This window comes from Dipodomys spectabilis, unplaced genomic scaffold (assembly GCF_019054845.1).
Source record: "Dipodomys spectabilis isolate Male_0828 unplaced genomic scaffold, ASM1905484v1 ptg000098l, whole genome shotgun sequence".
In the NCBI taxonomy this organism is placed as follows: Eukaryota; Metazoa; Chordata; class Mammalia; order Rodentia; family Heteromyidae; genus Dipodomys; species Dipodomys spectabilis.
This window is the reverse complement of record NW_024870775.1, coordinates 18,777,566-18,794,658: the sequence shown is the minus strand read 5'-3', so window position 1 is coordinate 18,794,658 and position 17,093 is coordinate 18,777,566. Positions and strand designations below refer to the sequence as shown.

At 34.9% G+C, this 17,093-nt stretch overlaps 1 protein-coding gene across 3 annotated transcripts in view; it reads left to right on the top strand.

The window, feature by feature from the left end:
- Nucleotides 1-17,093, top strand: part of Kiaa2026 (KIAA2026 ortholog) — a 101,544-nt gene that overhangs the window by 31,447 nt on the left and 53,004 nt on the right. For all 3 annotated transcript variants that reach the window (XM_042686776.1, XM_042686777.1, XM_042686775.1), the window contains exon 3: nt 6,374-7,791. In XM_042686776.1, the coding sequence (XP_042542710.1) occupies nt 6,374-7,791 (1,418 nt within the window). The remainder of the gene's footprint in view (nt 1-6,373; nt 7,792-17,093) is intronic.

Here is a 17,093-nt window from a genome sequence, read left to right as displayed (position 1 = left end):
GCCAAAATGGTTTATTAGCTCTAAGAGTTTGGGGCATGGAGCTTTTGGGATGGTTAAGGTATAAAATCATGTCATCTACAAAAAGAGATAGTTTAACTTCTTCTTCCCCTATGTGGATCCCTTTAATGTCTTTTTCTTACCTTATTTTCTTATTTTCTTACCTTATTGCTCTGGCAAGGATTCCAGAATTATATTGAAGAGGAGTGGAGGAAGTGGGCATCATTTGTTCCTGTTTTTAGGGGAATTGGTTGTAGTTTTTCCCCATTAAGTATAATATTGGCTGTTGGTCTGTCTTATAGGGCTTTTATTGTTTTAAGGAATGTTCCTTTTATTCCTATTTTTTCCAGAGCTTTTAACATGAATGGGTGCTGTATTTTATCAAAAGCCTTTCCCAAGTCAAGGGAGATAATCATGTGGTTCTTGACCTTGGATCTGTTAATGTAATGGATTATATTTATTGCCTTACATATTAAACCATCCCTGCATCTCTGGGATGAACCCTACTTGGTCATAATGTATGATTTTTTTGATATGTTTCTGGATTCTGTTGGCTAGAATTTTATTGAGGAGCTTTGCATCTGTGTTCATGAAAGAGATTGGTCTGTAGTTCTTTTTTGGAGGGGGTCTTTGCCTGGTTTGGGGATGAGTGTGATATTGGCTTCATAGAATGAGTTTGGGATTACTCCCTCTGTTTCTATTTCGCTGAAGAGCTTGAAGAGTACGGGTATTAGTTCCTCTTTAAAGGTCTTATAGAATTCTGTAGTGAATCCATCTGGTCCTTAGCTTTTCCTTGTTGCAAGACTTGTGATTGCTTCCTCTGTCTCATTGTAGGTTATTGGCATATTTAATTGACTTATTTCTTCTTGGTTCAGTTTGGACAATTTGTATTTCTCTAGAAATCCATCCATTTCTACTAGGTTTTCCTTCGTTTGTAGTATAGAAGAAATATTTCTTTATTATTGTTTGGATGTCTTGGATGTTTGTTGTAATTTTTCCTGTGGCATCTCTGATCTTACTGATTTGGGTCTCCTCTCTCCTTTTTTTAGTTAATCTTGTTAGTGGTCTGTAAATTTTATTGATATTTTTCAAAAAAACAGCTTTTTGTTTTACTAATTTTATTTATAGTTTTCTTAGTCTCTATCTCATTAATTTCAGCTCTTATAAATTCTTAATTTACTATTTCTTGACTTTTTTCCAGTCTTGCATTATTGATACCAATCTGTAGAAAACAAAGATTTCATTATTTTACAACTATTTCATCTGACATGGAAATTCTGTATTTCTGTTCTGAATTTTTATTTCATCTATATTTTTTATTATTATTGATTAATAACTGGAGTTGTTGGCATGGCTCAGTTGGTAGAGCACTCACCAGTGAGTGAAAAATGGCAGGTCCCAAGTTCAAGTCCTGGTCTCATACCTAAAATAATAATAACTCATCTTTCTCATCTTTTCACTACCCAACAAGACATTATTACATTTTCCTCTTAATGTATTTGCCCATACATTTGACAGTTTGTTTGTTCACACTCCTTGTGTCTTAGAACTTTATGATTTTTTTCCTTAAATATATGTTATTGAAGAATTTTCTCTATATATTTCATTTGAGTAGTTTTCCTTGCTGTCTTCCAAGTTTAGTATTCTTTTAAATTGTTAAATTAGTCATTAATCTCATTCAGTATATTTTATATCAAAAGTTTAATTTAGGTCTTTTTATATCTTCCAATTTATGTAATCTTCTGACCATGAAATACATTTTAAATGATTACTTGTTACTTTGTTTTAAATTCTAATATCTGTTATTTCTGGTTCTGTTTTGATTGATTTTCCTCATCATGAATCAGTCTTGTATTTCTGCTTCATTGTCTGCTTTACAGTTTCAATTTAGATATCAAATATTGTACACATTACTTTGATGCCTATTGGATACTTTTGTGACCCTATTAATACTTGAACTTTTTTCTGGATTGCAGTTGTTAAGAGACAGTTTGATAATTTTGAATCTTCTCAGAAGGTTTGTTCCTTGAGTTATGGACAATTTTGTTTAGATCCAATTATTTTGTATAACCAAAGTCCTTTATTGAATATTCTGTCAAATAGCTTAATTATAAATCTAATCCTTTTATACTTTTCTCCTGCATATCTTCTCCTTTTCATAGTTCAGCAGTACTGGAGTGTATACCTAGATACTTTTACTGCTGAGCCATGCTTCCAGCCCTTTTTTATGCTAGTTTTTTTATTTTTCCCACACTTCTTGCCCAGGGTCTCACTTCTTGCCCAGGCATACACCTGGACCACAGCTCACCTATTTTTAGCTTCCTTTCATAGCTTGGATGATCAAAATGTACCACCATGCCCAGATTCTCCCATTAAGATGAAATCTCATGGATTTCACAGGCTTGAAATTGATCCTCCCAATCTTAGCCTCCCAGGAAACTAATATGGACAGGTATGGGTTGAGAAAGGAGACTTGTGAACTGTTCCACACTGCTGTCCTTAAGCCACAGCAGTCTTTCCATTCTCAGCTTCATGAGTAGCAGGGACTGTAGGAATAAAACACCATATCTGTTTATACTAATTTGAATATTATGTCTGTTATTTTAGTAGATATCCTAGAAACTTCTACATGTTTTAAGTTACAAAAGCCTAAAATTCATATTTCTACCTTATTCCTGATACTTAGAAGGACTTTGAAATGCTTTCAACTTTAATCATGTAGTTGCTTTTGTAAGGTATTTTATTTCTTTTTAAACTCTATAAAACATTTTTTTATCAGTTTTATGCCTTGGCTATATAATTTAACCTATATGTTGCTATGTTTTTGCTCTTTTCCAAGTCATTGACATTTCCGCTGTAATATCTTGTAAGTGAAATTTTAAAATCAGAAATACTGAGTTGTGCTTGTCTAGAAATGTTTTTATCTTTGTTTTGGAATAATACTTTTGTTCTGAAGGGGAATTTATATTGGCAGTTATTTCCTTAGCATATTTAAAGTGTTCCACTGTGTACATGCTTCCACTCTTACTGTTTATTTAGGAGTCAACACTAAATCTGGTCATTTTAATTTCTCTAATTTTTCTTTTCTTTTCTTTTTTTTGGGGGGGTCCAGTGGTGGGGCCTGAACTCTGGGCCTGGGCGCTGTCCCTCAGATCTTCAGCTCAAGGCTAGCACTCTACCACTTGAGCCACAACACCACTTCCGGCTTTTTTCTTTTTGCTTATGTGGTGCTGAGGAATCGAACCCAGGGCCTCAGGCATGCAAGGCAAGCGCTCTACCACTGAGCCACCTTCCCAGCCCCTTCTCTAATTTTTCTAGAAAGTTGTTTTTGTTCTTTTCCAAAACTGGTTTTTCATCTTTTATTGTCTTCTCTTGTTTTCAGTTTTTTTTCACTGAATATTGTATTTCTGCATCCCACAATTCATACATTCATGGTAAAAATTTTATTTACCATAAATATGAGAATTACCATAAATGTCAGACTTTTTTTCCTTCCTGGTCTCTTAGTACATTAATTTTTTCATGCTATATTATCTTTGGCTGTGAACTCATTTCTTTTTACTGTATTAGAGTTTCTAAAGGTCTTGGTACAGTTTTTTCTTCTCAGTTTTTTTCTGTTCAATAAACTGATTGAGCTGAGGATATAGAGTACTTGTTTAGCATGGGCAAGACCCTGAATTTGATGCCCTAGCACCCACCCTTGCCCCACTCCTCAAAAGTACCTAACAACACTATTGGCATGAGACTATGTTAAATTAATTTCTCAGTTTTTTTCTGAGTACACAGGAAAAGTGAATTTGCCAAAAATCTATATGAGAGCCAATGTGAGAGAAAATTTTGGTAGTTGTTCTTCCCACTTATCATTCCTACTATAGGTAAAAACAAAACAAAACATCTTTTCTTTCAATTTTCAACTTAAATATAGAGGAGAGGGACTATTGTTTCTGATATAACCATCTACTAAGTGTGTAGACTGTTTTGGAGTCCCAGCTCTGTATGGATAACCAAATTCTACCAGCCTACTACCACTCTCATTTAGTAAAAAATAAAGTTCTTCAAAACTATATGCACATATGTAAAAGGTCAAATGTTATTAAGAATATTTGACATCATTTGGATATCCAAATGCTTTATATATAGGTGTATACATATACACATTCACATATATATATTTAATAAATCACTAATTAGATTTCTTTATTTAATGAACCAAGATTGCAAAATCAAATAACTTGTTATATCTGAAATAGCAAAGTGGTTAATAGTGTAACCTTTCAGTCAAAAAACATAAAATGTTTTTGTTTTAGAAAAGAGAAAGTCCTAATATTTCTTAAGGCATTCTTTCTATGTATTTGTCTTAACAGGATGCAGTATGGTAGCATAGGAAATTACCTAATATAGGGCTGGGAAGGTGGCTCAGTGGTAGAGCGCTTGCCTTGCATGCCTGAGGCCCTGGGTTCGATTCCTCAGCACCACATAAGCAAAAATAAAAAAGCCGGAAGTGGTGCTGTGGCTCAAGTGGTAGAGCGCTGGCCTTGGGCTGAAGAGCTGAAGGACAGCGCCCAGGCCCAGAGTTCAGGCCCCATGACCGGACCCCCCCCCCCCAAAAAAAAAAAGGAAATTACCTAATATAAGGCATTAATTGGTTTTCACTTTTGGCTGTTATGAATAATATGACTGTTAACATTCCTGTAAAGCTTTTGTGTGGGCAGATGTTTTTATATCTCTTCAGTATACACCTAGTATAATTGCTGGATCACATAGTATCCTTATATTTAACGTTTTGAGGAACTGTCAGACTTTTCCAGAGTAACTATACCATTTAGTATATGAAGTTTCCACTTTCTCAGCTTTTTCACAATACTCGTTAACCTTTCTTTTTTAAATAGTCATCCTAATGGGTATATACTGATGCAAAAACATATTATGCTTTTGATTTGTGTTTCTCCTCTGGATAACAACATTGATCATCTTTTTATGTGCATGTTGCTTATTTGTATGTCTTTTGAGAAATTATGCATTTTCTTTTGCTCATTTTCAAACTGGGCTAGTTTATCCTTCTGCGTAGAAGTCTTATTAGATGCATGATTTTCAATTTTTTAATATGTGAGTTAGCTTTTTACTTTCTTAATGGTATCTTTTAAAAGCACAAGTTTCTAGTTTTAATGATACCCAATTTATCAATTTTTTTATTGTTTATGTTTGGATATCTTATCCAAGAAACTGATACCTCATTTAAGATAACAAAGATTTGTACCTACATTTTTATTTAATTTCATTTTAATTAGAAGGTTTTAAACAAGTACAAGTAAAAATAATTTCAAGAGTAAAAGATCACTCATAATCCTATTAACCTATCATTTTCGCTATTCTGTCATCTCTTTGATAGTATATGCATATTTTTAGTATTGCTATTGTTTGTTAAATATATACTCTATTGTCTTCTGACATTTTCTCTGTTGATACAGGGTATTCATAATTGCCATTAAATTAGAAAAAATTTTTTTGTTTATATAATACTGAGGTATTGAACCCAGGGCCTCATGCATGTTAGGCAAGCGCTCTAATTCTAAGCCACATTCCCAACCCTATAATTTCCATTTTTAAGGCTACATAGTATAGCCTGTTTCTTTCCCATTTGTTGTAGCTCAGTTTCTCTTTTTCTTTTGATAATTTAATTTTGCTTTATTATATATATATATGCCTATATATAATGTATACATATACATATGATATATAATATATAATACATATATAGACATTATATAATATGTGCTATATAATACTATAATATATACTATATTATATAATATGTGTCTATGAAATACATAAATATGAAAATGTTCAGGTATGAGAAGTTGATCCACGTATATATACTGTGTAATGATAAAATTAGGGTAATAAGCATTTCTGTCTCTGTACACCTTAAACATTTTACGTTGGGATCTTTATACTTTTCTAGTCATTTTGAAATATATCACAAATTATTGTAACCAAAAGCTACCCTACTAAGCTGTAGAAAACCAGAGCTAATTCCTCTTCTCTGTGTTAGTATCCATTGTCGAACTGCTTTCCATTCTCCATCCTTGTCCACTCTTTCTAGACTCCATTGATCAGGTATTTGTCTTTTCACTGATTGTCTTACTTCATTTAACATAATGATAATCAATAAAATAATAATCAGTAAAAACCAAAGATGAAGTCATACATATAACTGTTTATCTTGAGGTGAGAAAAACATACTTTTTATGGAGTACTTTGTACTGATGTAGAAAACTGAAACAACATTTTTGCCTTAAAGATAAATGCACCTACTTAAAATTAAGTATTTTATAGTGCTCTTTAATAATAATATAATTTGTTAAATTTTGTTTAGACTTCGGGAGCAGGAAAGAAAAGAAGCAGAAGAAGCTTGTCAAAAAGAAATAGAAGAATGGGAAAGAAAACTTCTAGCTCAAGCAGCTCCAACTTGCATGGAGAACATGTGGGAAATTCCAGCCATTGGACATTTCCTTTGTTTAGCCCAGCAAATTCTAAATTTGCCAGAAATAGTCTTTTATGAATTGGAACGTTGTCTTCTGATGCCTCAGTGTAATACTTTTCTATCAAAAATTATGACTTCTTTATTAAGTCCTCCTCATCGCAGACCTACCTTACATCGAAGACCTACTTTGCCTTATAGGACCTGGGAAGCAGCACTCAGACAGAAAGTACAGCAGTGGTATACTGCTGTAGGGCAGACTGAAAATCCTGATAATTGTGCTGAAAAACTTGGGTTGTGTCCTCAATTTTTTAGAGTTCTTGGAGAAGTTAATCCATTGGAAGAGAAACCTTTTCATGAACTACCCTTCTACCAAAAAGTGTGGTTACTTAAGGGTCTTTGTGACTTTGTATATGAAACACAAAAAGAAGTTCAAGATGCTGTACTTGGACAGCCTATTCATGAGTGCAGGGAAGTTATCCTTGGTTATGATTATTTGGAAAATGCTTATGTACATTTTCCACAGTTCTGTGGTGCAGATGTACGGATTTATAAACAGAGACCCTTTCAGGCCCCAGAATTTCCAATTCCACCCATTCAAGTACAAAGAGTACCTCGGATTAAACTGGAGAAATTAAAGTATGACTATGTTAGTACAAGTAATGGAGAACATAGGTGTAGTAGAGAAGGCCTGCCCTCTGCCGTCAGGAAAGAACAAGAAAGTAAGTTTGATTCACCTTGTTGCCCTGCTAACGTGAACTTTGATAATCATGACATCTCTGTTGAAATGGAAGTTAAATCTAACTGTGAAATTAAAATTCCCAGGCCCTCTGAAATTAAAAAAACTGATTGTTGTAAGGAGAATTTGGGAAAACCTGGGAGTCCAGGGGAAGTTACTGGCTTTGGTGAGCCACTCAGTCCAGGTGAAATAAGGTTTATAGAAAATCAGGAAAAGTATGGTGAAACTTCCAGAATAAAAAGTGAGTCTAGTCCATTAAAAGAAAATTCCCTAAAATCTTGTCAAATTCATATAAATGGAAGTCACACTGATCATCCAGAAATTAACTGCCACAAAATTGTAAGGGATTTCTTATTAGAGCAGTCAATGCAGAGTCACAAGAAACTCAAACTAACAAAAATGAGGGCAAAAAAGAAGAAAAAGAAAAAAAAGAAATTGAAAGATGTTTTGAATGAAAATTTACAGAGAAAACGTGAAAGTCTTCATTCTCTTGTATTCAAGTCTTACAAACCTGAGATCCAGAATAAGTTATTGATCATCAAAAAGAAGGCAAAACATAAGAAGCACAAATCTGGTAAGCTAATACAAATGGGTAAGAAATATTTTTGAGTATAATTCAAATTTTGAATTTTGCCTCAGGGAAGTTTTGATTGACTGAATAAAATTGTACATGTTTACTTGTATGTGAGTGTATATATGTCTATGTGTAAGAGTTAGGTTTCATTTATTAAAAATTTATTAAAAATTCTAGAGCAGAATGATTTCATATACTAACAACAACCAAAAAAATAAATGCAGTACATCTAAATTTTAGTTAAACACATTTATCATTATATTTTTACATTTTTCTTTACCAATCTCATTGTAACTGATGTGATTCCTGTTATTTATGGCAAGTTAGATTTTTTTCCTCCAGACTTAATGACAGTACAAATGTACTAGAAAAAGCAAATGTAAAAGAAGTATCATAGGCTGGGAAAGTGGCTCAGTGGTAGAGTGCTTGCCTTGTATGCATGAGGCCCAGGGTTGGATTCTTTAGCACCACATAAGCAGAAAAAGCCAGAAGTGGTGCTATGCCTCAAATGGTAGAGCACTAGCCTCGAGCTGAAGAGCTGAGGGACAGAACCTAGGCCCACAACCGTCAAAAAAAAAATAAAAGTATCATTCCTAAGACTTATAGTTCACAGTAAATTAACTTTTTTTAAAAAAAATACGTTTTTATTGTTTCAGTCATGTACGTCAGGTAATGAGTATACATTTCTTCTTGGACAGTGTAACTCCTTCACTTATGCTCTCTGTTTTTCCCTCTCATTCTCTGTTTTTCCTTCTTGAAAATACCCATGAGTTGTATAGTCAGTTTTCCACATAGTTTCTAGTGAGTACCACTGCTGCATTTGCCCGTCTTTTGTACCTCCATTTCTGTGCCCCCCCTTTACCCTTCCAAAGACATGTAAGACACAAAGAAAACAAAATAACGAACCATTAACTTCTTAAACTAGGGTTAGCAGATTATTTATCTGGGTCTCCGTGTTTTCCCCACATCATATATTTTTTAGCACTCTATTTTCAGTATACATTTTCATATAAATTTGTTGTATATGTTAGGAGCCTATTTAAAATCTCACTAAGTCATGAGTGGTTAGTTGCTTTTATTATTATATTTTAACTCATTAGGTGCTTTTACTTTTCCTGTTGTCTGTTTTTTAAATTTGTTTTGATCTAATTTATTATGAGGATAGCTAAGATAAAAGTAATAATAATTTTTATTAACTTTCGTAAAAAATTGTGTGAGCCTACCATAGTGACATACATCTGTAATGCCAGGTACTTAGGAGATAGAGGCTAGTGGCTCTCAAATTCAAAGCCAGCCTAGGCAAAGTAAGATAGACCCTATCTCAAAAATAAAATACGGCCAGGCACTGGTGGCTCACACGTGTAATCTAGCTACTCAGGAGGCTGAGATCTGAGGATCCTGGTTCAAAGCCACCCCAGGCAGGAGTGTCCTTGAGATTCATCTCCAATATAACACTTGAAAACCGGAAGTGGTGCTGTGGCTCAAAAAGTAGAACACTAGTCTTGAGCTGAAGAGCTGAGGGCCAGTGCCCAGGCCCAGAGTTCAAGCCCCAAGACTGACAAATAAATTAGTAAAATACGAAATAAAGGACTGAGAATGTGTCTCAAGTGGTAGAGCACTTGCCTAGCATGTGTGAGGCCCTTGATTCAATCTGTAGTACCACCAAAAAAAAAAACAAAACATGAAAATTAATTGATTGGGGAAACATTTAAAATTGCTAACTAAAAGGAACTGAAGTTTGTCAGCATCATCCTCATTTATTTGTAGATTTATTTTTATTCCTTCTGTGATAAAGTCAATTAAAATTTGATAGAAAGTTGCTACTGAGTTGTCAAGTAGACAAGGTAGATATATAGATAATATAGTTTATATTACACTTTAGTTATTTAAATTATTAAATGTAATTCAACATCTTAAAATATATGTGTAACATATCATTAATGAGTAAGTATTATAAAAGTACCAAAAACAGGCTTAATTTGTTTGCACTACAATTTTCAAAGTGGTCTACTTTGGCCTAAATTTTTAAGTGGTTTACAGAAATAAACCTTTAAGTATTTTACAAGCAAACCACTAGCTTATTTTAAATTAGCTTGATGACTAAGGCAATTAATTCCAAAATATCTCTTAATACATTAAATAATATTTTTAAATGTGAAGTTTTTGTTGTTGTTGTTTTATCATTCAGAGGCTTGAGTTTTCCTGAACTTTTTCACTCAAGGCTAGCGCTGTACCATTTTTGAGTTACAGCAGTACTTCCCATTTTCTGGTTATTAACTGATAAGAGTCTCACTGGGACCTTTCTGCCTGGTCTGGCTTTAAACCGAGAGCCTCAGCTCTCAGCCTCCTGAGTAGCTAGGATTACAGGTATGAGCCACTAGCATCCAGCTTTAAAGTGTGAAGTATTCATTAATACTGCTGTGACTTAAAACCTTTCATTAAGTTTTTGTTTGTTATACCAGTACTATTTATGTATTCAAAGGCAATTATAACTTACAGTTTGTAAAGTAATACATACATTAATATAGCTCCTAAACAGATTTTTTGTTGTTGTTGTTGGTTGTGGGGCTTCGAACTCTGGGCCTGGGCGCTGTCCCTGAGCTCTTCAGCTCAAGGTGAGTGCCCTGTCACTTGAGCCACAGCGCCTCTTCTGGTTGTCTGGTGGTTAATTGGAGATGAGAGTCTAAATGGATGTTCCTACCTGGGCTGGCTTTGAACCATGATTCTCAGATCTCCACATCCTGAGTAATTAGGATTACAGGCACAAGCCACCGGTGACCAGTGCCTAAACAGATTTTACAGTTAAAAACAGTGCTAAGAAATGGACTGAAAGGAATTTATATTATGATTAAATAAAATTATGTTACAATTTTTGGATCAGTTCAGGATGTTTAGAGATTGTAGATAAAAGAAAATTCAATTCCTGTCCAGTTTTGAGTAAGTTCACCAGAAAGCAAATTTAGCAATTACTGTGTACCCTCAGGGCAAGGACAAGGCTGGAAAGACAAGGCTTACATTCATATAATAAAAGAAAAATATATTTATCTGTATACTTTCTCATTTTATCCTCAGATCAAATTCTAGAAAGTCAAGTGTTTCCTTATTAAAACATTTGGCTCTGGCACGCCTATACTAACACTATACTGCAACACAGTATGGAAACATGGACCAATTTCCATTTTTCATCAGATAAAACTTACTGATAAAACAATATTATTGCATAAAATGTTTAGTAAGAACAAAACAGTTAACATTATTTTGTCCACTTGTTTTATACTTTGATTAGATGTTGAAATAGTATGGTCTTAATTATTACCAGTTTGGGGCACATTTTAATCCATTGTTTCTTTTCATACACTTTTCAGAAGTAAACATTATGGTTATAGTTTTAGACATTTTTCTTCTTACTGACTAGCATTGTTCATTGGTATTGTTTCACAGTACATTTTGGGAAATTCATATCAGATTTGATTTGAAATTTAGAAATCTTCATATTTTAGAGGTGTCTTATTAAGTGCATACATTAAGTAGTATCCCTAGTAACCTTGAGGTAAATTAACTTGAGGTAAATATCTTCTACAGAAAAAAAAATGTATAGGGTGGTCAGACTAACTGAAGCTTTAAGAAGTCCTAACAGTCTAACAGACAAATTTTGTTATCTTATAATTATTTTTAAGATTTTACTACCTTTTGAATTTCAGAATTAAAGATACATAATTTGGATAAGGATTTTTTGAAAACTGCTAAATCTTTCTCACCTATTTTTTTTCTTTTAATACAGAGCTTTTGTTCAAGAAATACCTACCAGTAACCTATGTATTCTATAGAATATGCTTTGGGATAAGATGTATCATTTACGACTGACTCATACACTTGCACTTAAAATGAACTAAATTCTACATAATGTGGTCTATTTTATGTTTATTTTCAATGGATTTCAAGTTTTGGTGGCATCTCTGAATTTAGTAAGCATCATTGTAATGTAAATGTGTTCTTTTGGTTTTGGGGGGTTATTTATTTATTTATTTTTTGCCAGTCTGGGGCCTGAACTCTGGGCCTGGGTGCTGTCCCTCAGCTCTTCAGCTCAAGGCTAGCGCTCTAGCACTTGAGCCACAGCGCCACTTCAGGCTTTTTCTGCTTATGTGGTGTGAGGAATCAAAATCAGGGCCTCATACATGCAAGGCCAGCACTCTACCACTGAGCCACCTTCCCAGCTCCTGTAAATGGTTTTTATTAGAAGGCACAAAGACAAATTGGTTGAAAATGATTTCATAATTTCAAAGCACTATGAGGCAGTTTTGCAACTTCTAATCAGTTTTAATCTCTTCTTCAGAATTGGGGTTTTCATTCTACTTTTTAAGCTTTGAATTCATTTTTAGTCAGTTAGGCCTATGACTTAATATTGGAAATATTATGGGAAAAAACAAATGGTTGAAAATGATATGATGTCCATCACCTCATGCTCTTATCATTTTTATTTGGTGGGGTGGGGGGGTGGGGGTCTTGGGGCCTGAACTCTGGGCTTGGGTGCTTTCCCTGAGCTCTTCAGCTGAAGGCTAGCTAGCACTCTACCACTTGAGCCACAGCTCCACTTCCGGCTTTTTGTACTTATGTGGTGCCAAGGAATCGAACTCAGGGCCTCATGCATGAAGGCAAGCACTCTACCACTGAGCCACCTTCCCAGCCCCTCATGCTCTATCTTATATGATTTATTCAGTACTTTGAATAAGGAAAATATGATCTGGTCATTAGAAATTTTTCCTTGGTAGCCTACTTCCAAAATTCCTGAAAATGTTGCCATTTAAGCAGACTAAGTACAATTTAACTGAGAAGAGATTAGAAAAAAATGTCTTAACGGAAAAAACTAACCCAAAGCTTGAACATATTCAGATTCTTTGTGGGTTTTTGTTTTTGTTTTGTTTTGTCAGTCCTGGGGCTTGAACTCTGGGCCTGAGCACTGTCTCTCACCTCTTCAGCTCAAGGCTAGCTCTCTACCATTTGAGCCATAGTGCCACTTCCAGTTTTCTGGTGGTTAATTGGAGATAAGAGTCTTATGGACTTTCCTGCCCAGGCTGGCTTTGACCAGGATCCTCAGATTTCAGCCTCCGGAGTAGCTAGGATTACAGGTGTGAGCCACCAGCACCTGGCTAGATCTTTTGTGGTTTTTATTATCATTATAAAAACAATAAATTTTCTTGCTAGTACATAGAGACAAACAGAATAGCTCTTGCTAGGCTCTGATGGCTCATGCCTGTAAGCTTAACTTCTTAGGAGGCTGAGATCTGAAGATCATAGTTCAAAACTAGCCTAGGCATAAAAGTCCATGAGACTTATTCTCAACCACCAAAAACAAAAAAAATTGAAGTGGAGCTGTGGCTCAAGTGGTAGAGTGCTAACCTTGAGCAAAAAAGTTCAGGGACAATGCCCAAGCCCTGAATTCAAGCCCCAGCACAAAAAAATTAGCCCTTTCCTCAACACATAGTGTGCATTCTTTTATCACATGCTTAATGAAACCTTCCATTACCTTTCTGACTGGACAACATTTTCCCTGTTGTGCCTACTTACAACACCAAGTACTTCTCCTTTATAATATTTATCAGTCATATTTTATTTCTCCTTTCTAGTCTATAGCATTATTGAAGACCGAAAGTTTGAGCTTTTCATCCCTTGCTCTTAGTACTAGTATGTTTAGGAATCTATTGAGTACATAAATGAGCACATAGTATGATTCACTCACTTATAACTAAGATTAGCTACTTACCATGTACCATTTATATCCTTTTCAGGACATATATATTTTTAATACAATCATAATACACGTACCATTTTTCAGTCTGCTTTATTGGCATGTAAAATGTATCAGGAACAACTGCAATAGGTCTTTGCATAATCATTTTAAATAGCTACGTAGGATTCTGTTGTTTGTATTTTGTAGTTTATTGAACTAACTTCCTCAGTGGACATTTGATGTTTTTCTTTTTTCACTAGTATGTTGTTATAGATTGTGTAGAGGAAGTGCTAAAATCAATGAGAAAATTTTAAAAATTGAAGTCAACTTATAAAACTTGAAAAGCAGCCAAAACTGATTTAAGATACATTTGTAGTTATTAAAAAGCTTATGGTGTTTTATTTTTCAACTAACATGGTTTGAAGGAATTTCCCCTTCTTCAAAAGTCTCTGTTTTGAACCATATCATTTCAGTATAGTACCTGTAAGCTGATAAAAATACATGAGGTATACATGATCTTACTCTCTTTATGTGTTAAACTAAGGTTCACAAAGGGAAACAGCTTTCTCAATTTAACAATCGTTAAATGCAAGTAAAGATAGCATGATAAAAAGGTCAAGCAGAGGAAAAGTCAATATATCTTTGTCTCTGGGAAGGTCACCTCATGCTCTAGTGAGTGTGTGTGTGTGTGTGTGTGTGTGTGTGTGTGTGTGTGTGTGTGTGTGTGTAAGGGGGGCGGGGAATGCATGCATGCTAGTCCTGGGGCTTGAAGTCATAGCTACTATTCTACTGCTTGAGCCACACCTCATGCTCGTGTGTGTGTGTGTGTGTGTGTGTGTGTGTGTGTGTGTGTGTGTGTGTGTGTGTGTGTGTGTGTAAGGGGGACGGGGAATGCATGCATGCTAGTCCTGGGGCTTGAAGTCATAGCTACTATTCTACTGCTTGAGCCACAGCCCCACTTTTTCTTTATCTCACAGACTTTCTTGTCTGGGACGGCTTTGAACCTTAATCCTCAGATGTTATTTTCTTGAGTAGATAGGATTATAAATGTAAGCTACTGGCACCTAGCATTATACTCTATTCTTATACCAAGGATTTTGAAGAATATTGTGGATTGGATAGGCAAAATGGTTAATAACATGGAAATCATGGAGTTATAATTAAATAAGGTGTTAGTGGAAAAATTAGCACAATAAAAAAAAGTCAATGGAAAAGTTAAGGTGTTCTAAGCTATTTGAGTGATAATGAGTATGTCATTTGGGGGGTATTTATTTCTAGGTATGGGGAAATTCAGTTCTTTTACATAATTCAATCAGACCAGTGCAGATGGATGAGCTTAAAAGAAGCTGTATCAGATCTGTAAGAAGGAATGAGTTACTTTAGAGAAAATGAGAAAGCTAATTTATAATATTTAATTATTTCCAATGTCATGTTGGTGAAGTTTGTAGAGTTCTATATTGATATCACTATGGAACCTAACTGTATCTTCTTGGAGAAAACCTGTAGAGTAACCAAGTGGAGATTCCAATATTATAAGAGTAAAAGAATGAACTATATTTCATGTCCTTTTCAGTCTCTTCTATTTTTTCTTTTGTTGTTGTTGGTGGTGGTCGTGGTCATGGGGCTTGAATTCTGGTCAGCTCTTCAGCCCAAGGCAAGAGCTCTGCCACTTGAGCCACAGCACCACTTCTAGTTTTCTGGTGGTTTATTGGAGATAAGAGTCTTACAGACTTTCCTGTTCAGGCTGGCTTTAAACTGTGATCCTTAGTTCTCAGCCTCTTTAGTAGCTAGGATTACAGGTATGAGCTGCTGGCACCTGGCAATTTTTCCCTTTAAATCACTAATATTCAAGCCAGGCACTGGTGGCTCATACCTATTATCCTAACTATTCAAGAGGTTAGGATCTGAGAATGATGATTTGGAGACAGCATGGGTAGACAAATTCAAGAGATTCTTGTCCCCAATTAACCAAAACACTGAAAGTGTACATGTGGCTCAAGTAGTAGAGCCACTAATGTGAGCCAGGAAGCTGCTTGAGAATTTGAGGCTTTGAGTTCTAGCCCCAGTACTTGTCAAAAAAAAATTCTGATAAATAATGATTCTGTGTGCCATGCATTGTTCTAAACACTTATACAAGATAAACCATTTAATCTTCCTAAAACCACAAAAATGTAAATGCTACTCTAAGGTATAGAGAGATTGGTTTACTTGTTCAAGGTCACCATTTGGTAAGTGACAAGATTAAGAGAAAAGATCTGAAGATAATTAGGATGCTGTTCAAGAACTATGAAAATAAGTTGGTAGCGTTAAAATGAAGAATAGGAGGAATAGTGTGGCTTATACCTGTAATTCCAGCTCTTATGAGGCTGAGATTGTAAGTATGACACTTCAAAGCCAGGCTTGAGCAAAAAGTTATCAAGATGTCATCTCACAAATAAACTACATATGGTTGGCATTTCTGTTATACCAGGCATATAGGAGGCAGTGGGTAGGAAGATTTCAGTCTGAGACAGGCCCCAGGTGAAAGAGGAGACTTTACCTGAAAAATAACTTAAAAAAAGAGCTGATCATGTGGCTCTAGTGGTAGAGTACCTACCTAGCAATTATAAGGCTCTAGGTTTAAGTCCCTGTATTGCCAAAGAGAAAGAGGTTGTGGTAAATTTGACCGAAGATTAAATATTCTAAATTAAAGGGAAAAGTAATTGGATTTTGAGCAGTATCATATGATGTAATAAAGGTGAATAATTGCCCTATAAGAAATTTACTCAGCCTGGTGCTTGTAACTCACACCTGTAATTAGCTACTCAGGAGGCAGAGATCTGAGGATCTCAGTTCAGAGCCAGTTGGGGCAGGAAAGGATGTGAGACCCTTAGCTCCAATTAACCACCATCAACTGGAAGTGGTGCTGTGGCTCAAAGTGGTAGAATGCTAGTGAAAAAGCTCAAGGACAGTTCCCAGGCCTTGAGGTCAAGTGTACAACCAACAACAACAAAATACATGAGAAATTTACTCATAGGCAAAGAGAACAGAAGGAAAATCAACTATTTTATTAAAATCAAATTGTGTACTTAGAACCTTCCAGAAACTTCTATAGAATGAAAACATTAGCTTAACCATGAACATAATAGCATCAAATTTAGATTTCAATTTAAGCTTCAAGACTGTGATTTAACATCCCAAGTACCTCCTAGATTTACTATGTAATAGAAATGCCATTGGTTTTTCTCCAGTAACTGTCTTTTTTATCCATTAACTAATATTCATAAAAATAAAACACTGAAAGTAATATTATGTTAGGTGGATTTTAAAACGTAGAAAGACTAAATCTAAAATGGCATTGAAGTAAAAATCTTTGAGTAGTTTAAGGGGCTAAGGACTGAAGACAGACAAGGGAAACCAGGTGGAAGATAAGAAGATGAAAGCATGGTGACAAATGCCTGTAATTCCAACCTCTCAGGTGGGAAACAGATTGGAGAACAATTCAAGGCCAACTAGATAAAAGTTATTGAAAGCCCATCTCACCAAACAAGTGGAACATGATATTTTACCCCTTTCTTTCCTACTGCAAAGGAGA